Here is a 24,302-nt window from a genome sequence, read left to right as displayed (position 1 = left end):
ACTCTACTGCCCTTATTTTTAACAGCTTGGGCTTTTTATTATTTTACTTCTTTTCTTATCTTATTCTTAATTTTTTCAATCTTGTTATTTACTGTCTAATTATGTCTTGCCGCTTTTAATGTCAATGTAAAGCACTTTGAATTACCTTGTGTTGAATTGTGCTATATAAATACATTTGTCTTGCCTTGCCTATTTACTTAATAGTAAATTTTTTCATCCATTGTCAAAGGTTTTACTATTAATTCCACTTCTTTTGCACGTTTTGCTCTTCAAGTCTTCAAATACATGCTTATAAATATGATCCTATGATGTCGATTAGGAAAAGAAAAACAGTAAAATATCCAAAAAGAGCCACACATTTATATTTAACTAACTGATGAACAGATATCTGTAATTTGATGCATCAGAATATAGTTTTCTTAATAGTTCTGATTTTGCTTGTAATTCTTGCAGTAAAGAATTTTAATTTGTCAGATTAAATTATTTCTACTTGTATTCAAGTAACAGCTATGAATTGTAGGTTTGCCAGTATTTAACAGCAAGATATTCATACATGCAGATGTATACAGATGCTTAAAGCACTCAGACGCATCAGTAGTAATACAGACCTTGTACATGATTGGGTTGGGACATGTACATGTGGAGTACTTCAAATGTATTTGTGGTTAATGAACCGTGTCATGTTGCATTCTGGTGTGGTTCATTCGAGGTTGTCTTGCAATTACATACAGTAAGGTGAAAAAGTCTGGTTTATTCATGGTTAAAAGCTCACCAGCTCTTGCAACATCTGATTTCCAGGAGTCACTAAACATATTTACACAATTGACGTTTAATGTCAGGAGAAAACCCATGAAGTCGGACGGTAAACCACGCAGCACCCTAGTAACAGTAATCATTTAAATAATCCAAGACAAATTTCTCTTTACTGAAACCCTTACCTTTTATGTCATGAGCAAAATCCCCTCATCACTTAACGCACATATTTTGGAAGAAAAAAAAAATAGATCTCTAATCATCCGATTCCCCAGTTGATAACTCAGAACAAAAACTCCTCCAGAACACACTGGAAGTCTACCGTTCCTTGGTTAGATCAAAGATAGGCCTGATTTATTTTCAAACTAATTGATATAACATTTTAACAAGAGGCGTTACTTGTATTAAGCAGAGGTGTCAAGTAACGAACTACAAATACTTCGTTACCTTACTTAAGTAGAAATTTTGGTTATCTATACTTCACTGGAGTAATTATTTTTTTCAGACGACTTTTTACTTTTACTCCTTACATTTTCATGCAATTATCTGTACTTTTTACTCCTTACATTTTAAAAACAGCATCGTTACTCTATTTCATTTCGACCTTTAAAAAAAAAAAACTATCCAGTTAAATTGCTCCATCCGGATAGAGTGAATTTGGTTGTGGTCGTTTCAGATGTTCTTGTCCAGTTTTGTTCTTACATCCGTTGCCTCAGATTTCTGCAACTAAACTTGGATGTACATTCCAATAAAGGTTAGGATAAATGATAACATGCCTCTGAAGTTTGACTTTTTGCAACACAATACTTATAAGCAACTAGTCATCATACCTCCTGCTCTCTGAAACACATGTTAATGCTCAATAGAACACATATATGGTTCTTTAATATATTTGCATTATACTAAGTTGCATTAATTTTCAATGGCTTTTGTCCTTAATGGCTTTTTTTCCTCCTTACATTACTTTTATACTTTGTTTTGAAACCAGTACTTTTACTTAAGTAAAAAACTTTAGTTGATACTTCAACAGGAGTATTTTTAAACTCTAGTATCTATACTTCTGAGTAATGAATGTGAATACTTTTGACACCGCTGGTATTAAGTGAGACTCAACTCTGAACAAAACACATGGCAGTGTACCAACATGCACTTAGAAAACCTCCAAATCTTAGACTGGCGATAATGTAGATGTGCTTCCGCTCAGCATCTGTGACACAGTTTCACACACCTGTATGTACAAACACGGAGAGCAGTAGACGTCTCGTCTGATACCATCTCTGCTTTAAACGCAGAATATAATTGACAAAATGGAGGAGTACACAAGAGTCAGTGCAGACCAGTTTATTGTTTGTTTTTTTAAACTGTTTCTGGAAGATTTTGAGTCACATGTTGATAAAAACTTTTTTGGATGTCACTTTAAAAAAAAAAAAAAAACTTTTAAAAAATTGAAGAGGAAAAGTAAAACCAGGACGTCTAAAAAGGAATGCCCAAAATAAAAATGGAATGCGTTTCACATCTCTGGCTTTTGCGTACCAAAAGGTGACAAGACAAAAAAAAACAAAAACACTCACTTAACACAGGTTTTCATGTGGATGAAAGAAAAAAAAAAAAAAACCTGTACCTCTTCATATTAGCCAGACTATTTTGACCCAATTCAGATTGTGTGACGAACATATTTCTATTCCTAAGGATTAGGATTGACTGAGAATCCTCCAACTCTAATCTGGAACAGTTTCTGCTGCAGTTTGGCGCCATCTTCAGCCCATAAAGGGGAACTGCAGGAGGACAGCTCGTCCAGGCCCAAGGGTGATTTTGTCCAGTTTAATTGAGGAATCTACCTCCAGGTTTTCATCTGTTGAAACCTTCACCTTAGCAGTTTCAGGCAGCTTTTCTCCCGCTGCAAAAATAAAAAAAAAGTTGGCTATGTTATAGAAAAAAGAAAAAAAATGTTGCAACAATACATGTTGAAGATTAAGATATAACGTTGCAGTGTCTGTTAATCCAACTTACTTGTAGGTGAGAGTAAAGGCGTCAGTGTCTCTGGCTGTGACCCCCAGTTGACAGCCGTTATGTATCTTTCACTCTGGTCCCACAATCGCAGGAAAGCAAGAGACGAGGCAGATGAATGGAGAGAGTAGTAGTCGCCATGGAGAAGGGACCGCTCTTTGCCTCGCAGATCACTGAGGGATGTGAACCACTTCATCACAGCAACCTGCTCTGTGCGATTAGCCTGTAAAATGTGAGATTTATGGATTTTAATTACACTGGAAGCAAAGCCATTTCAAAGCCTCCTGTTTCAACACTAGCAGCCTGAACACCTACCTCAGCAACCTCGTTCAACTCTTCTTTGGAAGGTTCTTTCTCTATGTCCCAAACCATCTTAGGTGATTCACCCTGAAACGGGAGGAGGAAAGGTTGTAATGTGCAATAGCTGTACGCCATGATACAACTCTTGAACATCTGGTCCTTTATAACCTACCTCTTGTGCTTGGAGACCAATTTCATCTCCATAGGTAAACACGGGCGTTCCCGGTATTGTGAACAACAGAAGCTGGTAGAGACGAAGCAGGCCTGGATTATTTGCCAGTTTAGACAGATGATCATTTCTGCTCGCACCGAGACCCCAGCCCACGCTTCTCTGCTGAGACTGAAGGGTGTCCATGGCCCTGATGCGCTCCACACCTGTAGTCAATGACCAGTTAAAACATGAGGAACATAAGAAAACTTCAACTTGGTTAAAATTGAATTTGGAGTTAAAAGAATGTACAAACATAAAACAATTTAAGAAGAAATATAAAGACGTTTATTTGAGGTATAATAAAGGGAAGACTGTTTTAAGATCAGCAGCTGTGTGTTTTTCTATTTCGTCATGTTGTTTTTGTATAGATATACGTATTATATTTATATCATAGTTACTGTATATTATATTTATGATAGAGCTTACATTTGGTATTAAACAGGTTATTTTTATAAAGATTATATATATTTATACAAATTAGTGTATAGTATAAAACACAAATACAGGTATATAATTTATAATTAGTTGTGGAAAGGGGGTGGGATTAAATAAGTTTATACTTCCTCCCACTCCTTTTCGAACATGTAACTGATATGTCTTTTGATGTGTTTTTTTTTTCTTTATGTGGTGGAATGCCCACCTGTATTTGTTTCTCTTATCTTTTTTTCTTGTTTTTTTTTTTATATACATGTTCGAAATAAATAAAAACGAACGAAATATGGGAATAGTGAAATAAATCCTCTAGTGCAAAAATAAAATATAAATAAGCACACTGAGGTAATATAGCATGATAGACTTCATCCCTACCTTCATTTTTGCTGCTGAGCAGGTCAGACAGGAGAAGATCTACACCAGTAGTATTGACCAGCAGAGACGCCTCCGGAGCTGAAACGCCGGCGGCGACACCCATCAGTACACTGAGAGAGAAAATGATGGCAGGTCACATCACAAGAAGCAAATTATTTTAGATCAAATTAAAAATAAAATCAGAATGTGGGATTTAATTTTGACTTGATTTAGATTCAAATTAAATTTAGAAGTTATTCCTATATCCCTACCACAAGGTGGCGCTTAGCCACCATTAAAACATCACATGTCTGCCAATTTTACAACTACCCCAAAAGGTGAAAAATGTTCTCTTTGAAGGAAGTTGCTCACACCAAAAAAAAAAAAAAAAAAAAGGCATTTACTTGGCCTTAGTGTCTTCCTCAGTGCGGTTGCCCTGGACAGCAGCCTGTAATTTGGGCCAGTTGGAGGCGCTGGAGGCCAAAGAGAGGTCAGGCAGCTTGATGCCATCAACTCCCAAATTTAGCCAGTACTCTGCTCCAGCCTGACGGAGAACATGAGCACGTTAGTGTCAGCAGTAACAGTAGATCACTGACACAGATTCAGTCAATACAGGAACTGGGTGACCCACCGTAACCTTCTCCATGATGTCCTCAATATTGTTGCTGAACCAGGGAGAAGTCCCTTTGTAGTCTGGGGTCAGGTCAAGCACCACAGAAATGCCTAAAAAGAAAATGGGAGAAGTTTGCTCATGTGATCTATGGTCGAAAATCTAGCAGATGCTTCCATCAACTACATCTAAGTGAGCCTTTTGTGATTCAGAAAGTCTGCACTGCTGTACGTTAAACAGCTTACCCTTCTTGTGGGCTTTCGCCAGCACAGACATGAGGGACTTCTCCGAGCCATTGGTGGGGTCGATCTCTTTAAGGTTCAAGGTGTTTGGCTGGTCAGCCTGGACAGTGTGGAAAGGACCAACAACCAGACCTTTGACCTTTAGCTGATTAATGCTATCCAGTTTTGCCTCAAGACCTAGCAGAAAACAAACAGAGAGGGGGTGGAAGGAAAAGATGTTATTGCAGTGTGAGTTTCACAGTGGGCTTTAAAACCATTAAAAGAGGAGGTGTGAATAGCAGCGGGGTTTGAGGGTTAACGGACAAATATGCCCTTTTATGTACCCGCTTAAAGCAGGAGCGTGTGAAATAATCCCATCCACACCCTCTGCTGGCCATGTGAAGTCCGAGCACAAGAAGGCCTTTCATGGGAGAACAATAGTCACGTGTGGTTTTTGGCAGTCTTCCCAAAGCTTGTTGAAAAGAAGAGTTTTCCCTGTTAACTCTCTTTAAGGATGGAACATTTTGTCCCAAATGTCCAACATGTAGCATTACAGAGGGGTACAAAGGAAAAAGGACCAACTTAAATGTTGACTGTTTCTAATGCATTAAAAAAAAAAAGTTTGGTTTTCTTGGAAAAAAAAAAAAAAGCTTGTTAACAAATCTGAACAAGTGACATGAAAGTAATGACAGATTTTTATGTCTTTGACCTTGAGTCACAGCATGCCAGTCTAGTCAGCAGTTTACTATCTAACCGGCTGATACAGGCCATGCTGAACTAAGGGAAGCCAAGATGTCACAAGACTTTTCATGTGAAAACGCTTGGTCAGAAACTGTATGAGCAATCCCTAAAAGTGTCTAAAGTGTCACCCACACAGAAAGGGTATGAAGATTTATTATAAAAAAGCAAATAGATTTTACCATCCATTCCACCCGAGAAGGCCTCAAGGTCGGAGATCTGATACAGGGGCCCTTCGTTCCACCAGTTCATCTCAGGGATGGGTTTGCAACGAGGGGCCTGGACGATGATCACGATGGCTCCGGCCAGCATGCCAACCCAGCCGAGCCAGAACAGGACGAGAAGCACCCAGCGGGTTCGCACCCATCTGGAGACAGACAAATGCACGTTTACAAATGTAGAAGTTGTCACTGGTTTCAATCTCCCCAATAATGTCTGCTGGCCCTTACCCTGGAGTGCCAGCGACCCTCATCAGTTCCTCCTTGGACAGGCCGGTAAAGGTGACCTCATCGTCAGGGACCTTCAGCTTCACGCTGCCGTTCTTCTCTCCACCTGCAGCCTGGCCATCACCTGTCATGGGCTGCTTCTCAGGGTCCAGCTCATTCAGCTTCACTTCCTCCATATCGATCTCTGTGTCCTTGCTCATGGTTCCTGACATGAGTCAGTGCTATAAAAACAAAACGAAAAAAAACAATAGCCTTTTCAGTTTCTGGACAGCTTTCAGGGTTGAACTGTGTTATTTTTAATGACTAAAAAAAAACTGACACGATGTTCTCAAAGTAATCTAAACAACTCATGAATCACGGTTAAGCAGTTACTGACTTGTATGTATTTATAGTTTTTATTTCGTGACACAGTTTTAAACAAACGACTGGGAAATTCAGCATTTCTTATTTGGGAAAAAAAAAAAACAGCCTCAACAGGTTGCTGCCTTTCAAAATAAAAGCCTAACACATTAATAACCAAGAGCTTAAAGGAAAATCGTAAAATACATTACTAAAGTTAGTCTAAATTGTGTTTCGGAACATGACATATTGTGAATGTATCAATACGCCACAGAAACGTGCGTTTAAATGTATTTATTTAACCAACCGGAAGTGTTAGTTAACCGGCTTGTCGGCTTTATCTCATTTCAGTCTTGATTTAAGTCATTTTCTCCGGGCGAAAACCCCGCTCGAGCTTTATCGACATGAACCAAGTCAGAAAATGAATTAACTACAAACAAAACTGCTAAAAGGAGTTTGAAAACGAGTGAAATGTGTTATTTGAAGATGATGAAATCGAGACGATCACTACGTCATCCGTGGATACACGTGTTGCTAATGACTCTCATGATCTCTATTTTCAGGTGACTTGGTGGGTGCCAGTACACTCGACGACATAAATTCCATATTACCTGTTAAAAGTAATATATAATCCGTCCGGGTTTGTTGCGTCTTTGTGGACAGTTTATCCGCTGGTCTGAACTAATCTGACAAAGCGCCGCTCAGAAAGTATTTATAGCCCCGCCTTAGCCCCGCCCACCGAGGAGCCGACCAATCAAATCTCTTCCCTTTATTCTCTTCCCAGAAAGCATGAACGGACGAATAAACATCATATCATCGCCATCTTTCAAAACTGAATGCATTTTAAACTTAATTTATGATCCAAACACTTGGATTATGTTATAGTCCAGCAGCTGTTCCTCTCAAACCCCCACACTCGTGTAATTTCTCAAGTGCGAATTGTACAAAATGTTCCCAGTGCCCCATTTACAGCGAAAACAGACCGCGATAGTCTTGAAGATAATTTAATCAGCACCATTAGTCGTAATGATTGATTTAATTTATCAAAGCTCCTAGAAAGACCTTTGAACCTTTGATGTATAGACATTGACTCTGTTAGTCACTGATCTAATTTAACCTTAAAATAACAATCTATTATCGCCCTCTGTTCTTCCATACAGACCTCAGTGGCCAAGTGGTTATCTTTGATTAAAGTGTAACAAACATTCACAGAACACATTGTGGCTAACATCTAAGCTTTACTCATGCTGGAAAATTGTCTCATACAAACTCTTGCAAAGGTTAAAAGATATGGACTTGCATTATACTTTTTCCCATAAAAATCTGGTTTGTTATTGAGCTTTGTGTTTTTTTGTTTTTACTCCCATTGCAAAGACTGTGTTGATGACAGAGGCCGTTGCATAATTTGACATAAATCAGACTGATGATATGTGATCCAATCTGAAAAACAATATCCTCTTGTTGCTGCTTGTACACTATAAAGTGTTTCCCAGCTGCTGTTAGACTTTACAAGAAATAAAAAAAATATTAATGTTCATAATGAAGTACGGTAAATTTCTGGCTCTGTTTGTGCAGTTTGCAGTACAATGGTTAAATTTGTCACCGCCTGAATGGTAGGATCTGAGTTAAATAGATTATTGTGTAGAATAATCATCTCAGTGAGATCTTATTGTAGTAAGGAGGATTGAGGTGAACAGTGATCATTATCACTTGATAGGATTTCGTGGCTTCAAGAGTAGGCAATCCAATTAATCAAGACAAGGGGTACAATTAAATAGCAGTAGTGTGTGAAGGATATGCATACTGGTTAGTTTCTTTCCTTGCTTACTAAATCTACACATAGTTCTCCCATAATTTGTGTCCTTTATTCTTCCTGTAAAGGATTTCCCTTGCTCATTTTCTATCTGCAAGTAAACATCTTCATGCAGCACACGTATCTACATGGATCCCACGTGTGACTGTACTCTTGCAAGTGAGTGCTTGCCATGTGTGTAAGTCGTCATTCAGTTCCAGTTCCTCACATACATTAAAAACGTGAGAAGTGTCTAATTTCACCCATGCTCAGGACACTCCTACTTGTCTTCTTGCACATTATGTAACTGTGAAAATGAAATAAAAGATGTGGAATCAGTTGTTATTTTACAGTCACTCATGCAACAGATTCATTATTATATCATATTACTGTAAATATGAATCTATATATATTTGGGTCTTGGCCAAATCTTAATCAGAAGATGGTTTATATGCTGAGTCTATTTTTAAATGAGTAATTCAGTAAGACAGCACAGACTTGTGTTTCAGGACTTAGGGTCTTGAAACAGAGCAAATGTCATTTAATGATGACCACCTAGAAGTTTCCTATAATACATTATGGCTGCTTTGTGCATTTGGCAGCTACATGTCTTTATTTAGACAGACGCTATTATCAGAATCATCCAAACGGGCGCGCTCAGGCTCATGAATATCTATCTGTGTACTGTGCGTGAGCACTAACAGAAGCCATCTGGTTCTCTTTTTATCGTGGCCTGTTGATCACACGTGAGCAGAGTCAGGTTGTGGCAGAGCTGCTGACGTGAACACGGTGTGCTGTTGATCTGAAGAGCATGCACTTCCAGCAGGAAAACTAGTAAGAGAGCTGCACGTTTTCTCTGGTATTTGTCATCACTACTCCGTTTTCCTCAATTTTTCAGTCGAGCCGAACAGCAGGACATTAAGTCAAAACAAGGGAAGAAGAAGAAGAGGGAGTGGTTATATCAAAAACCAGCTGTTAAGCAGAGGGAGGAGTCACAGAAATGAGGGGAAAGGGCAAACAGTGAGCAAGAAAGGACCTGGGCTATGTAAACATGTTTGTGAGATGTAATTGTAGAAGCTGCATGTATTAATGGAAACACAACAGTGTGCTAGAGAAACTCTATGCAAGTCTTTTCACTCAAGTTTACTGAAATGAAACCTGTTGTTTTGGTTCTGGCAATGTATTCAGCCCTGAGCAATGGAGAGAAGTTCATGGGGGACACAAATGAAATAATTCAGCGGGAGAGCTTTTCTGTGGTGCAGCCTGTGTGCTTTCTGTCAGCCCCTTGGCAGGAAGGTAGGTATCAGTCTGTAAGCCACTACACAGAGGAAAAGAGGCCAAACTGCTGCCCACTTCTTCCTGTTTTCTTTCAGACAGAAGCTGTTATTTCACAGAGACATAGTAAACCTCTCCTTTACCGACATAAAAACCCCTACTCTGTGATAATGCTCAAGTTGGTCAAAGGAAGTGCAAAAACAAATGTGCGAGTCAGCACACAAGATGTGCTTGTAATGCAGATTTTTAAGGAAAAAAACACACAGCTTCCCTTGTTTGGAGATTGAATTAGCTTCCATTCATTCACGACTCGAACCCTAATCCTCACCTTAGCCATTATCAGTTCATGCCTCACCCAGTCAATAAACTAGTATCAGTTCACCCATAAACTCTAATCAAGACCTCCAAAACGACATTGTACTATGGTACGACCAGTCCTCAGTCTCTAAAAGGTCATTGGTTATACCAAAAAAGGTCCTGATTAGGTTACAAAAACAAGAACATATATATATATATAAATATATACACACACACACATACACACACATGCACAGCCTCTCTAAATCCACATTTGATCCCCGGTGAGAAAGTTTATTTTAGAAAAAACACACAGCAGAGCAGAGCAAAGCAGAGCCAGACCAGTTCAGACCAGTCTGTGTGAGGACTTGCGCTTTCATCTCATTGTTTCAGGATCCCAGGCAAGCGCATTCGCAGTCTAAACAAGTGAACCGCAGGGAACCTGTGCTTTGATTTAGTCTAAAATAGGGCATAGCACTCGGCTGCCCGTCTATTGATTTGCTCAACTTTTGAAAGGGTTTCAGCATGTTTTGTTTTTTTTTCTGTTGGATTCCCACACACCAAAACATGTAGACTTAGGCAGTGTGCTACATTTATAGATCATTATACTGCTTTGATGGGAAGGGTGGGGGGGGCATTGCACAAGTTCATACAATACTCAGATATCAGTCATATAGTACACTTTGAGCCCTGCTGTGTAATTCTTGATATTACGTAATGCTCATAGCACCAGTATATTAGGTAGGCCAAAATTAACCCACACATACACAGTCTTGTCTTCCTAAATATACATTTTATAGTATTTCTGCTTCTAATCTTGCCTGCAGCATGTGGTTGTATCCGTGAATTATTCAGCAGCCTTCTTTTTTCTTTCTAATGTTCCCATCTTTCCAAATGAGAATGCGTGGCCTAGTTATCTGTCACAGAAAGAACATTTGGCAAGAGATGATGCAGAACAACAAAGCACCAATTAGTACACAAGTGCATTGTTCATTGAAATATGCCACACGTGGATAAAGTGTTGAATAAAATAATTCATAACTAAACTGTATATGCTGATAAACGTAATGTGTGTATGTGCTAAGCTTACTGTGAGTCTACTCTGACTTCTCACTGAAAGGAGCATTCTGTACCAGGCAGAAGATAAGAGGTTTCATCCTCCTGACCTTGAAAAGGCAATAAAGCCTAGTCTCACACACAGTGAGTGGTCAGAACTCAGCGGGGCAGGCTGACTTCTCCCTCTGCAGAGGACTATTAAATTCTGTCCCAGTCTTCTGTCCTTCTTTAACTTTTCCAGCTTGATCAACAGATCCGGGGTGATCAGCTTCGATCACAACAATTTAAAGGAATAACTAAATACAATGTAGAGCCTTTTTCAAATGGCAGAATATAGGCTTTCTTCATACTTTGACATAGCTCACATTACATTTCACATTTTATGTCTTTCCTTGTTACTACTGAAGATTATTCACCCCTCTGTACCTCTCTGCTCTCTTATTGTGGTATATATTGTGAAACTTCAAAGAAGCCGGTATGAAGCAGAGTGGCGCAGCGGAAGCGTGCTGGGCCCATAACCCAGAGGTCGATGGATCGAAACCATCCTCTGCTATGTTTTGGATTTTTTTTTGTGAGTTTTAATGTTTTAAGACCAAAGCATTTTCGAGTACTTATCTCCACTAACGAGCGACCCGAAATTAAACATTTACCTGATTTTCGCCTGCTACACATTTTCTCCCGCTATTTAGGAATCAATTACCCGAGAAAAGGGCAACAGCGGCAACCTGCCGGAAATAAACTCACACTTTTATGACTTGAAAATTCAAAGAGTGTATAAAATACTGATGTAAAACTCTTGGTACATGATTCGGTCACTGGGCATACATAACGTGGAAAATGATTAATCTTAGGTTTACAGCCAGGACAAACTGATAAGTTGTAGAGGTGAATGTTACACGATAGGAACGTTTTCTTTGTTTTGTTACAACAAACAGGCTGTGCGAAGCATTTTTATTCACTTTTCTTATTTTGGGTTCGTATTTGATTCAAGGTTTGTTTATTTGGAAGAATAGAAAAATAGATTTACTGCCGGGATATAAGAGCACAAAAATTGCATTTTCAATTTTTTATTGCGAGTTTAATTTATCTTTAGTTAAGTATCTAATTTTATAGCACCCCCTACAGTATTGTAACCTCACTGCATTTCTATAGGACGGAGACTAGAGTTGAAACCACTGAGGTTATCATAAAATCAGATTTCATAGAAAAATTGTTGGTTGAAGGTGTTTGTGTCAACTTCATTATTTTTATTTTAGGTAATACAGAACAAATCAAGTGCAAAAAAGATCACAATACAAAGTATAGAAATATTAAATAAAATACACAACAAATAGCAAATGTACTAAGAAACTTTAAAAACGACTAGGAAATTAAAATAAAGGTTAAACAACCTGAAAAGAGAACATTATTAAATGATAAACGCCAGACGTTACGTCATACGTTGATTCTGTCATGCGTAATGACGTCACTAACCAGGAAGTGAGTAGTCTGCCATGGAGAGGAGGGACTGAAATAATCACAACAGAGAAAACTCACCACAACTTTGTCACACTTCTGCTTTTCTCTCGCTGCAGTTTTCTCTGTTATCGCCGACAGTGAAAATGTCACGGAAACTCAAAGAAGAATATTATCGCTTCTTCACCGTTAGCGACCCGCGGACACACGAGAAGGGACACACCGAGTACAAAGTGACAGCCAGGGTTAGTTTCCACTATTTGTTCCTCTCCTTAAACATTCATTCACCAATACGTTGGTTCTCCTGGTTTAGCTTTAAAAAAATAAAAGGGATATGGTTTAGACTTTTCTTTCATGCAATATAAATATAATGCAATAATTCTCTTTCAGAAGGGTAGCCTACTATTGGACTAAAGACTAGTAAACACGTGGTTAAAACCTGGAAGGATGAATTTGAACCATCATCATTAAAGAGAGTGATCAGATATTACTGGGATGTTTGGTGAAATTAAATTGAAGAAAGTCAGCAGCAGAGGATTTACAGCATTGTTTGATAGTAACAGTATCTTAACAGTAAGAGCTGCAGGTTTCCAGTGAGTATTAATAAAGGTTGAACGCTGGAGTCTGACACATCCAAATTTACACTGATTTAAAGTGAAAATGGGCACATCAACACTGTGCAATAATAATAATAATAATAATAATAATAATAATAATAGTAATAATAATAATAACCACCAATCATATGCTGTAACAATGCACCTTTCAATAATCATGTCTACCTCATACTGCTGCACCTTTCACTTTTTTAAAACTGTATATGTTAATAAGAGCTGTCATTTGTCTGTTTACTGTACAGTGAGCGTAAATAACCAAGTCAAATTCCCCGTCTTGTTTGACCTGACTTGGCCAATAAACCTGATTCTGATTCTGATTCTGATTCTGGGTAAGAACAAATAGGAAAAAGTGAGGCTTCCATCATGCCTGCAGGGAGATTGTTATGACCTGTGGTTGCTTAATTTGATTAATTCCAGGGACTGTAATTATTATCCAGTACCTGCTGTATGAAAATACTGAATGACCAATCCTGGAAGGCATGGTTATATTCCAAGATGACATTTCCAGGATTTATCAAGCTCTAATTGTGAAAGATTGGTTCATGAAGCATGAAACATAATTTCTACGCATGGATTGACCCCCCCCCCCCTGGAGTCCAAACTGTAATACCACAGGAATGTGCTGGAGGAGATTTTACATAGTAGTTTTAACTCTCCCATTAAATATACAAGACTGTGGTCACAAATGAACACAGCTCTAGAATGAAATATATTTTACAGCAATGCAGAAGCTTATTGAAATCTTGCTTTAATGAATGCATGGCAGAGCCAAAGTTAAAAGTCGTTCAAAACTATATTTGAATGTGCAAATCCTTCTTTTTTACTGTCCTATGGTCAGGCAGAGTACAGAAATACACAATAGGCCTCTTATATGAGTCAGTGGTACCCAGTGAGCACTCAAGTGAAACAGAGGGAGAACTTGTGATTCTATTCATGAGCTCCAGCACCCCCATGACTACACTAATGCCCTGGTTTAGAAAGGCATGCATTCAAAATCAAAGAACATTTTTTTCTAAGTCAAGCCGCCATCACCTCCTCTCATGTTTATTTGGACTCTTACAAAGATTACCTCTCGGTGCAGGTGTGATGTTGCCAAAGATAACATAACTCATCATCTAAACTTTTCAGAGATAAAAAAAAGAAGATCTAAATTACAACAAGCTCTCCTCTTCCTCTCTTTGGTTTGCAGTTTGTGTCTAAGCGTCATCCAGAAGATGTGAAGGAGGTGGTCGCGTGGAGGAGGTTCTCAGAGCTCAAGAAGCTTCACGGAGAGCTGGCCTACACGCACAGGAACCTGTTCAGAAGACAGGAGGAGTTTCCACCTTTCCCACGTGCACAAGTATTTGGTATGTTGTGTGAAGATTGTGATGAGTGTGTGGGTGCTTTGTTTCACTCCAAGGCCTGAATGACAGCACTGAAATATTATACACCACAGAAATCTTTGCAAAATCAGAGCTGCTAATTCACTTGCAGTATGATAGGAATCTTTATGATTTATGGTTTTGTTATGCAGTTAGTCTCTTCAGGGCTTTTAATTAATTTGTGGTGATGATCTGCTTTTTATCATGAGTCTTGTGACATTTTCACTCTGGCTTCGGCTTCATTTGTAACTTGTGAGCAGTGAACATCTACAAATATCACAACCCAGAAAAGCCTTACTCACAAACAGTCTTCATTTAGAGTGAGTGACCTCTGCAGTGAGGAAGACGTTCAAATAATCCTGCCGACCTCAATCAGAAGTCTTGGTTAATCCTTGGTTATTAAAGTGTGTGTCTCTCTTTTAGGAAGATTCGATGAAGCTGTGATTGAAGAGAGGAGGAAGGCGGCAGAAGCCATGTTTTTGTTTACGACCACGATACCTGCACTCTACAACAGCCCGCAGCTCAAAGACTTCTTCAGAGTGAGGATACGCACAGATCAACTAACACTCAGAGCTTTATCATTAGTCTGTTATTATCTTTCTCCATTTTGTTGCACATTTTCTCTATTTCATCTACCGTAAAGCATCTCCTTCCATCCACACGTCCTCTGCCTTCAACTCTCTTGCAACTTCACCACCTTTTCCTTCCCCTTCTTTCAGGGAGGTGAAGTCATAAGACCTCTAGATGCCTCCCCTCTGTCCTCGACCGGGCCTCTGCCCCCCCCTCTCATCCCCCTGCCCAAGAGGAGGGCCTCGGACTGTGAACCTGCAGAGGAGGAGGAGGGAAGGGAGGCGCCCACCTTACCCCAAGATCTGGGCACCAACTTGAGCTTAGAGGTGGGGGAACCAGAGGTTGCAGCTGAGGCCTACAGCGAGATCGGAGGATCCCCGGGAGAAGAACGAGGGGAACTTAGTGATACAGACCCGGATGACCAAGGTACAGTATAAGCATCCAAGTTTGCAAGAACCTTTGTTTCCTTTCTTTACTTCTTTCTAAATGTATAGTCTTTTTTTTAATATTTCTTCTAAAAGCAGTTCCATCTTCTGGCCCATCTCCTGCAAAGTGTCAGCAATCAAAAGAGACCCAGGAGGAATTTGATTCACTGTTTGACTCTATGGCAGAGGAGCAAGTCCCATCCCCAAAGGAAGAGGGTCCTCCTCCGCTGTCTGATAATGATTTGGCCGTCTTTGATCCCTGCTATGAAAAAGGTAATATAAACCTAAATATTGATCTAATCTTGTAAAACTCCTCTCATTTTCCCAAACCTCCATGAATTAGATATCTCATGTAGACAGATGACGAAGTGTCTTGTCCTTTATATATTTATTTCTGCTTCGTATTGTATCTGCTGAAGCATCCTTGGCATGATGGTCTGGCAATCTCAAAGGAATTTTCAGACAACTGGTTGGGTTTATGTGGTAGCGTGGCCGAGTGGTCTAAGGCGCTGGATTAAGGCTCCAGTCTCTTCGGGGGTCTCTTCGTGGGTTCGAATCCCACCACTGCCAGAAAGGCTTCTCCTTTCAACTTCTAATTGTTTCTCAAGACATGCCGCCATGTTTGGTGATATGGGGAACAGACTGTGAACTGAAACTACGAAGAAATATAAAGTAATTCACCAAACTCCAATTTCACTTTTAATTTACAGATTAAAGTTGTATTTAGATTTTTTTTTTAACTACACTTTAAAGGTATTGTGACATCATTTTTAACATGCTTTTAACACTATTAAAAGTCTTGGCCAACATCCCTCAAATGTGTCTAAAAGGGTGTAACAAGAAAAACTTCACTCCAGTACTCCATTCCTGGCTTTTTATGACAGTGTTTTTTTGCGCCGTGAAAAACGCTTCCTTTCCCCCCTTTCCTGTCAATCATTGCCCCGCTCCTCCTCCAAACCTCCTCCTCCTCCAGCCATACGCTCACAGCGGCGTCGGAGAGTTAAGCCGGGAGCAACAGGCGAAGCAAGCATGCACGGAAAAGCAGCACGGAGAAGCAGTCCACCGCAAACAATCATAAAAATAAAGGCATGCAAGCAGCAGTGTCCCTTTATCTTAAGTCCAGTCAGTGGCCGCGGGTCTTTTTAGCAGTTGTCCTCCGGTGATGAGAACAAAAGAGGCTCTGAACAGCTCCGTGTTAAGCCTGATTTATGGTTCTGCGTTAAATCGACGCAGAGCCTACGCCGTAGGGTTCAGCGTACGGTGCGCGTCGCTGCGTAACCCTACGCCGTAGGCTCTGCGTCGGTGTAACGCGGAACCATAAATCAGCCTTTATGGTGCGCTGGAGAGGAGAGGAGGCAGGGAGCTGGGTGGAGGGGGCGGTGATTTAGCGGGCCTTGATGTCACGGCCCGCCACCAAACCACATGCGCCGTTTTTGCATAGTTATGCGGAAAATCCCAGAAAGCACACAATACACTGAATGTTAAAAGTTCGTTGTTTTTTGGGTGTAATTGATGTCAAAACACCCAACAAAACACAAAAAATCAAGAAAAATGTGTTTTTCATGTCACAATACCTTTTAAGTCTGGGTTGTCTGGGACAGCATTTGTCATTTCTACTTCAACAAGTCCTGTCCAGTTATTTTATTTTAACTATGAGATGGTTGCATTGGTTTAAAAGAAACCCCATCCTGAACAAAGTTTTTAACCTAGAAAATCTCTTTCTCTCTCTTTGTCCCATTTCAGACCGATCAAATTCCAGCGCTGACCACTCGGAGCTGTTTTCGTTGCCACTGCTCAGCCTGGATGGCGGAGACGAGGGTTATCTGAACCAAGCAGCCAAGGAGCTGACATCCGCCATGGAGATGGAGAAGGAGGGAGAGTTCAGTCTGGCCATACTTGGATACAGGACGGCGGTGGACATACTGATCACTGGAGTGCAGGGTGAGCAAGGGAGACCTGGGTGTACAAAAGAGTGACTGGTTCGGAGGAAATTGATCGGGTTAGGTAAACTGGTGAAATAGGAGTGATTCTGTAATTTCTGAATTATCGTCATCTTGTTATAAAGTCATGTCCATGTCATCGCTTCTTGAAATCAAGAACGTTACCTGACGGATCACCATGAAGATGAAAAAAAATCCAAATTTATCACTGTAATAATTTATTGACCACGTAGATCCAGACACGCTGTTAAAACACCGTAATCAGGAACTGTGTTATCTAACCATGTGACATCAATGCATTGCCAGCGCCCTTGTTTTATTCCTATATTTAATTTTTTACTTTCTTACTCCTGCGTCTTTCGTGTTGTCTTATTTTGCACCTTTATGTGGCTGAATGGTGGAAGGAGCTGCATTAAAGCTCACGTCTCTTTGGAATAAGCTGCAGAGTGGGGTTCTGTTACTGCTCTCGTTCAGTGCTTTTTTCTATTTTTGTGCAATTTTATAATGGTGAGATATAGATGTAAAGTGACCTATCATCAGAGACATAAACTGCTCTTCATAGCTGTCTCTGGCTCTTTGAATGACAGACAAATGGTCGTGGGAAGATGATTTAGTCATGGAATCAGAAACTGAATTAAAATCAGGAAATGAAAGTGTATGTAAAACCAGCACTAAGGCTTATTGGTGCCCTTTTGGATGCACAGTCAACAAAAAACAGCATATGCAGCATCAGGACAAAACGGTTGGTATGGATGTACAAGTTTACGATCAGATTTTTAGACGTCTAGTGTTGCTTCATCCTACATTGCGAGACTGGACAAAGGCATTTCCCATAGTAGCGTATATAAATAGCTCAAAGTAGCACAAAGGATTTTTATTCTTGTTAAAATATCACTTTCAATTTAATTGGAAAGTTTATTATTATTATTATTATTACTATTATTATTATTATTATTATTTTTTTTTTTTTTTGATTATTATTATTATTATTATTATTTAACTGGGTTTCCCTCCCCGTTGTGTCTTATGACGAGTGCATTCAGTCTTACTTTCAAAAACAGTGATATTTGTGTAAAAATCCAGTTTCTTACCCTCTCAGGTGACATGTTTAGTTTATCCCTGTAATTATTTCTCTCAATCCTGGTTGGAGAACACATGGATGTATATTTCAGGGCAAAAGCGAGTCACAACTTAACCTACTTTCCTCTAGGAGGACCCTCTGAGCTGAAAATCTGCTGCTTTAACGGTTGGACAGAACATTGAGTACAATATTTTAAAACAGACAAATAAAAAGTGCAACCTCTAAAGTAGACCTTGTCCATGTTAGAAACAAAGTTTGACTGACAAGCCATCAGCTTTTAAACAATAGTTTTTTTTATCAGTGTGAAAAAGAACATGAGTGCTAAACATGAGTAACATTAGTTAACATGAGTGTTAAATCGAATCCACCACTTCTTTCTTTTACATGTTCCAATTCCAATTTCTTAGCCATTGAGTGAAAAACCTTGAGTAACAAGTACAAACACTTTTTCATTCACAAACTCCTATTGACTTTATCTTAAATCCATTCAAGTCAAACACAAGAATTTGGCATGCTCCTACTCTGCAAACATGTCACAACTCTCCGGGAGGTTATTTGCAGTTGCTGTGCTCTTCACCCTCCCCTCCAGTTCTATTTTTAACACGCTAGCATTGATCCTCGCAGAGTAGCAGTGATTTGGTAGTTTGTGTGTGGTAGCGTGGCCGAGCGGTCTAAGGCGCTGGATTAAGGCTCCAGTCTCTTCGGGGGCGTGGGTTCGAATCCCACCGCTGCCAAGAAAACTTTTTCCAGTTTATAAATGTTCATGTTAAAGATAATAAAAAAAAAAAAAAAACACTTCAACTCTATACACAAGTACATAACGTGACATAATGTCAGATAATAGGACTAATTGTTCTCATGATTTTGTGTGTGTGCAGGAGAGCCAGATCCGGTTCGGAGGGACTCTGTTATGAGGAGGACGGCTCAGTATCTGAAGCACGTTGAAATGCTGGTCGACGAACACTCCTCACCCAATCACACGCACACACCTGCACACACACAGGCACAAGCGCCTTAAATTCACACATTGTCACTATATTGACACAACGTTCACATGCAAAAAGACGTCAAAGATACAAAGGAAAAAAATCTCAGGGCTGTAGCATACATGTACATATATCTTAAAAAACGCCCAGCTAAATCAATGAATACAAACCCAACAAATACCACTGGTACAAACACACACCCCTGAGGTACACTTTACACTACACACCGGCTCCTCAGCCGCCTCTGACATGTGAAAGATGTGTGAGACGAAATCAGAACATTTTGAAACTGGAAGTTACTGTTAACTTAAATCCAAAACACTTACTCTAACTATCTTTTTCATTTTTTTTAATGTTATTGAATACAGTAATGTGTATATATCAGTGATTTGCATTTTTGCACATTTTTTTGTTAATAAATATAATTTTAAGTGTAAAAGATATACGTTGCCTTGGTTATACTTGGACCTAACGGTGTGATCGCGACAACCGACAGTCGAGCTTTAAATGAAACTGTACCGAACAATACTATCTAGATTTGTTGAGATTTCATGTGCATCATAAGATTATAAACAAGAAGAGTTAGGGCATCGACAAGCAAGGATGTCCTGAAGTATGTGGTACCAGGGTGATGGGAAAAGATCCTTGTGTGCTGTGGGATGGGGTCTCTGTGGGTCGGGTCGGGTCAAATCTTTGTCTTGTTTCAAAGTAACATCCACGTGAATGGCAGGATGCAGGTTTTCAGCTGCAACAAAATTAGCAGTGGTTTAAATGTTTCTGCTTACGAGTGTACATTACTATTTACATGGACAAGATTGGAGGGTTTGTTTTTTTTAAGTAAAAAAAAAAGTTAGGGCAATATGAAACAAAGGCTCATAACAGGCACACACCCTGGACAGACACCGGTCAAATAACCATACATGCATCTCCGGGCAATCAATCCTACATGCATGTTTTTGGACTGTGGGAAGAAGCCCTAGTATCTGGAGAAAAAACAACACACGCGGACCCCCACAGAAAGACTCCTGCCAGGCCCAGGAGTCAAACCAGGAACTTTTTTTGCTGAGACAACAGTGCCGGCCTGTAATGAGCTGGGAAAGGCTCCAGCGGAACCCTGTGACCCTGTGTAGGATTAAGCAGGTATGGAAAATAGATGGATGGATGGATAAACACAAAGCCAAATAGCACAGATTTTAATATGTGCTCATTTTGAATTTAATAAAGGTTACAAATGTCAAAGAAGTTAAGAAAAAAAAGTCCAATGCTTAAAAGAAGAGTAAAACTAATATGGCATAATTGTGACATGACTGCATGTTAAAAAAAAAGTCTTTTAGAGGTAAAGATAGAGAGAAAATCATCACTTTATGAAAGAGTGTGCACTTTAAAGGTCTAAAATATGATATATTAAAACCATATTATGGCTTTGTAAAAAATTGTGGTGAATTTTAAATGTTCATGGAGAGCCTTTCTTCCTTGTCGTGCACATGGACTCAAGCAGGCGCAGTTCTAGGTTTTATTTCACCATTTAAACCCTGTTTAATGCTCCGTTCTCACATTTGGTTTTGGCCCAAGGTTGTTTTGGAGTGAGTTTCTGCAGGTTTCATGGGACTCGGCAGCTGCGTGTTTGACTTTTTAGAGTCATCACAAAATCACAAGATGTAAAAATTAAAACATTTTTCTGTTGTATAAAAAAAAATCACCTTAGAATAAATTATTTCATCCATCCACAGTATCTTTAGTCAAAGTGGATCCCTTTTCATCGCCTTAGTCAGGATGGCCTTGTAGCACCCTATAATGTAATAATTTCCTGATAATGTAATAACGCCTGAAAATGTAATAAAACCCAATAATGTAATAACTTAACCAATAATGTAATACATTTTTACTGATAATGTAATACCTTATTACATTATTGGGAATTTATTACATTTTTAGGTGGGTCTTTTTTTTCAAAACTGATAATGTAATACTTGACAGATAATGTAATATATATGTTTATTTTCAGTCCAGAGTTCAACATTTTGTGTTTTAAGAATCTAAGAATGTTATATACACTGGATGTGAAACACCAGAATGACTTTTGGGTTAAATTGCAGACTTTGAGTACCATACAGTCATACGCAGATATGCAGATACTCAGGGACATGCAACTACATCCTGTTCTTATTGGCTTTTATTACATTTTCGATTGAGTTAAGTGCAAAATGTATTACATTTTCAGGCGTTATTACATTATCAGGAAATTATTACATTATAGGGTGCTACAGGCCTTCCATGTTTTTTTTTTCTTCAGTGTTTTGAAATATATATAATAAATATTAAAATATAGCGAGCAAATTTAATAAGACCATCAGAAATAATTTAGTTTGGACATCTTGACCCTGTATTATTTGTAATTATATGCAAATCATTGCACTGCACTGCATGCGGTTACTGAGCACACGATTGTTGCTCAACACCAGTACAGGTCAGGTTCTCGATGCTTTTGCAGTAACTCTGCAGTTCCTGCGAGAGGCGCTGTTGGCCCTAGAATAATCTTCTGAGTTGATGTTAAAACCAGGTAAATGTCTTTTTTCTCGGCTGAGACATTTGGAGCGTTGGACATTAACATGTGGACAGAAGTAGAACAAAGGTACAGTGCTACACAGGAATGCATACATAACTCATTTGGTTTTGATTTTATAGCAGCATTTCTTGCAGGGACAAGCAGCAAGAGTCAACAAGGTAATTGATAAGACACATACAGAACATATAGATGATGTGATACCTTTAATACAAGAGTTAATGCAGTCTATTATAGACATTCACCAATAGAGAAATCTGAAATATTGTGGGACAATTTTCACTGGGATTGGAGAGTGGCTAGCTGAAAATAAAGAGAAAGTAGATCACAGCCAAACAGTAGAATCCCCTCTTTGGAAAGCAGAGAGGAGGGATATCTGGGGAAGAAGAAGAAGAGAAAAAAAAAGAAAACAACTGGAAACGGATGAAAGGTTGACGAAGAATGGAGGCCGGCCAGAGGAAAAGGCAACCCAAAAGGAAAATACGGGTTGTGTGACGAGGGTTTGCACAACTGCATCCGAGCAAACCACAAGATTTCTGGAACACTGAGCTACGGGCAGATGAGACCTAAGTGAAGTTGTTTTTCCTTAATGCCCCTTCAATGTTTGGCAAGAATAATAAATAAAAAAATCATGATACAAACATAGCATTTCAACAGAAAATATTTGTTCAACAGGCAAACACGAGGCCACCTCCCTGACAGCTAGTGTAGTCAAAGTTAAGTCATGCAATAGGACAATGATCCGAAGCACACGACAGCAGAATGGCTGAAATATACAAGAATCGAGTTTATGGAAAGTCAAAGCCCAGACCTGCTGTAGCAGTACCTTAAAGCAGTGATTCTTAACCATAGGGCCGCGGCCCACACTTGGGCCGCGAGCGCCATCTAGTGGGCCGCGGAAAAAAATCAGTTTTGTACGTGTGGGCCGCGGGGGCCGCGGGACTGCATAGTGAGCCAATGAGGAGAAGAAGACCCTCAGCTAGTTGTACGTGCTAGTTGTACGTGTAATAGTAAGAGAAATGGTGTGTATTTATAGAGAAAATCCTTCATTTTGCACAGAGTAGGTTTAGATCCGCCAGGATCAGGGATCGATTACTTGGGTCTGCGCCCAGAGCGAGCGAGCGCGGCGTGTTCATTCATCCCGACGCGTCCCCGCGGCCGGGGAGGTCGGTGCCGCTCGGGCGGCTCCGTCGTTACTGCTGAAGGATTGTACATGTAGATGTGTGGGCTGGACTGTTGTTCGGGCTCGCAAAAGCATCGGAAAGTGACTCTGCTGCAGCGGCCAGAGAGCTGCGGGTTCTGCCCGGCCGTCTCAGCTGATCAGGCTCGGATGAAATCCGACACGCGCAGTCCTGACAACTTATTAATGTAAATAAAACTTAGTAAGTTACTTAGTAAGTAATTAGCTTGACTCTTACAGAGATGAGAAGCTAAATAAAACTAAATATCGTTCCAGGCTCATCAATGAGCACCTTCTCATGAGAACCTGACACCATCCAGCCCAGATTTAAAGTCCTGACAGGAGAAATTAAAGCTCAGTTCTCTCACTGAACAACAGAAAGTGGGGACATATAAGATTATAAGGGGAAGAAAGAAAAACTGCAAAACTGTTCAATTGTTAAGATGTGTTTATATTCATTTATTATAAAAATGTGTTGAGACAATTAACAAAGAAAAGGGGAAATTCAAACTGCTGGTAAAGAAATAAAATAAGATAGCATTTGTAAAATAAAATAAAATCTATTTTATTTTTAAGAGAAAAAAATGTGTAATTGAAGTTACAGATGTTAATGGGCAAATACCAGTATGTACTTTTTTAATATAACAGTCAGATGCAGATGTTGATACAACTATGAGGTTACTTGAATATACATATATATATATATATATATATATATATATATATATATATATATATTTATTGTGATGTTCTGGACCTTCGCTTGAGTACATTTTCTCTAAATGGACCTCTTAAAGTTGAATACCCCTGCTATACAGTGTTAATATTGAATGGGCCGCGGGCCACTCTGTACTGAAAAAATTGGGCCCCAAGGTCAGAAAGGTTAAGAACCCCTGCCTTAAAGGTAGGGTATGCAAGTTTTGGATGATGTCACTTTTGTGGATAATTTGAATAAAACACAAAACTAAACAGTATGAAAGTGCATTTCCAAAGTGAAACCAGCGGCAGAAGCACAAAACCTCCCCCTGTTGGTGATTGGCTGGTTTACTCATGTGATGGACAGGGAGAGGGTAGTGACAAGTGAGGAAATATTCATTGTATGTGACAGAAAAAAGTGCACTAGGTTAGAGATCTTAGTCTACCTTTAATAAAGCTGTGCATTAGCAAATATGAGACTGAGGTGAAGAAGTCTGGGCCAAAATTCCTCTGCGGTGATTTGAGTAAATAATAGTCTTAGAGGAAACAATGTTATTTACATGGAACAAATACATTAAGAATAGCTTCATAAAGAAT

At 39.4% G+C, this 24,302-nt stretch overlaps 2 protein-coding genes and 3 non-coding genes across 6 annotated transcripts; 4 read left to right on the top strand and 1 right to left on the bottom strand.

Moving 5' to 3' along the window:
* Window positions 1-2,079: 2,079 nt before the first annotated feature.
* On the bottom strand, window positions 2,080-7,124 carry slc3a2a (solute carrier family 3 member 2a). The gene is made up of 11 exons (XM_061710351.1): window positions 7,023-7,124; window positions 6,076-6,293; window positions 5,809-5,993; window positions 4,913-5,086; window positions 4,689-4,780; window positions 4,462-4,601; window positions 4,079-4,188; window positions 3,233-3,435; window positions 3,076-3,147; window positions 2,764-2,983; window positions 2,080-2,650 (listed from the first exon to the last, which is right to left on the bottom strand). The coding sequence occupies exons 2-11, from the start codon at window positions 6,282-6,284 to the stop codon at window positions 2,511-2,513; spliced, it is 1,545 nt and encodes a 514-aa protein (XP_061566335.1). The 5' UTR covers window positions 6,285-6,293; window positions 7,023-7,124; the 3' UTR covers window positions 2,080-2,510.
* A 4,188-nt stretch (window positions 7,125-11,312) lies between these two features.
* trnam-cau (transfer RNA methionine (anticodon CAU)) lies at window positions 11,313-11,384 on the top strand. Its single transcript has one exon. It is a non-coding gene; the product is annotated as a tRNA-Met (tRNA).
* A 926-nt stretch (window positions 11,385-12,310) lies between these two features.
* snx15 (sorting nexin 15) lies at window positions 12,311-19,648 on the top strand. Of its 2 annotated transcripts, none has more exons than XM_061709988.1 (7): window positions 12,311-12,531; window positions 14,093-14,249; window positions 14,688-14,803; window positions 14,984-15,260; window positions 15,359-15,532; window positions 17,003-17,200; window positions 19,159-19,648. In XM_061709988.1, exons 1-7 carry the CDS (start codon window positions 12,433-12,435, stop codon window positions 19,296-19,298), a joined length of 1,161 nt encoding a protein of 386 aa, XP_061565972.1. In that variant the 5' UTR covers window positions 12,311-12,432; the 3' UTR covers window positions 19,299-19,648. The 2 variants fall into 2 exon arrangements, with proteins under 2 accessions (XP_061565972.1, XP_061565971.1); XM_061709987.1 differs by having other exon boundaries at window positions 15,356-15,532.
* trnal-aag (transfer RNA leucine (anticodon AAG)) lies at window positions 15,742-15,829 on the top strand. The gene has a single exon. It is a non-coding gene; the product is annotated as a tRNA-Leu (tRNA).
* Window positions 18,933-19,014, top strand: trnal-aag (transfer RNA leucine (anticodon AAG)). The gene has a single exon. It is a non-coding gene; the product is annotated as a tRNA-Leu (tRNA).
* Window positions 19,649-24,302: the final 4,654 nt, after the last annotated feature.

This window comes from Cololabis saira, chromosome 20 (genome assembly GCF_033807715.1).
Source record: "Cololabis saira isolate AMF1-May2022 chromosome 20, fColSai1.1, whole genome shotgun sequence".
In the NCBI taxonomy this organism is placed as follows: Eukaryota; Metazoa; Chordata; class Actinopteri; order Beloniformes; family Belonidae; genus Cololabis; species Cololabis saira.
This window is presented reverse-complemented; position numbering and strand designations above follow the sequence as displayed.

Coding starts and splice junctions, on each gene's coding strand:
- snx15 (XM_061709987.1), top strand. CDS start 12,433: ATGTCACGGAAACTCAAAGAAGAATATTATCGCTTCTTCACCGTTAGC. Junction 14,250..14,687: donor CCCACGTGCACAAGTATTTG/GTATGTTGTGTG, acceptor TCTCTCTTTTAG/GAAGATTCGATGAAGCTGTG. Junction 15,261..15,355: donor TACAGACCCGGATGACCAAG/GTACAGTATAAG, acceptor TTCTTCTAAAAG/CAGTTCCATCTTCTGGCCCA.
- slc3a2a (XM_061710351.1), bottom strand. CDS start 6,284: ATGTCAGGAACCATGAGCAAGGACACAGAGATCGATATGGAGGAAGTG. Junction 5,087..5,808: donor CTTCTCGGGTGGAATGGATG/GTAAAATCTATT, acceptor GTTTTCTGCTAG/GTCTTGAGGCAAAACTGGAT. Junction 3,148..3,232: donor TTGGTCTCCAAGCACAAGAG/GTAGGTTATAAA, acceptor CTCCCGTTTCAG/GGTGAATCACCTAAGATGGT.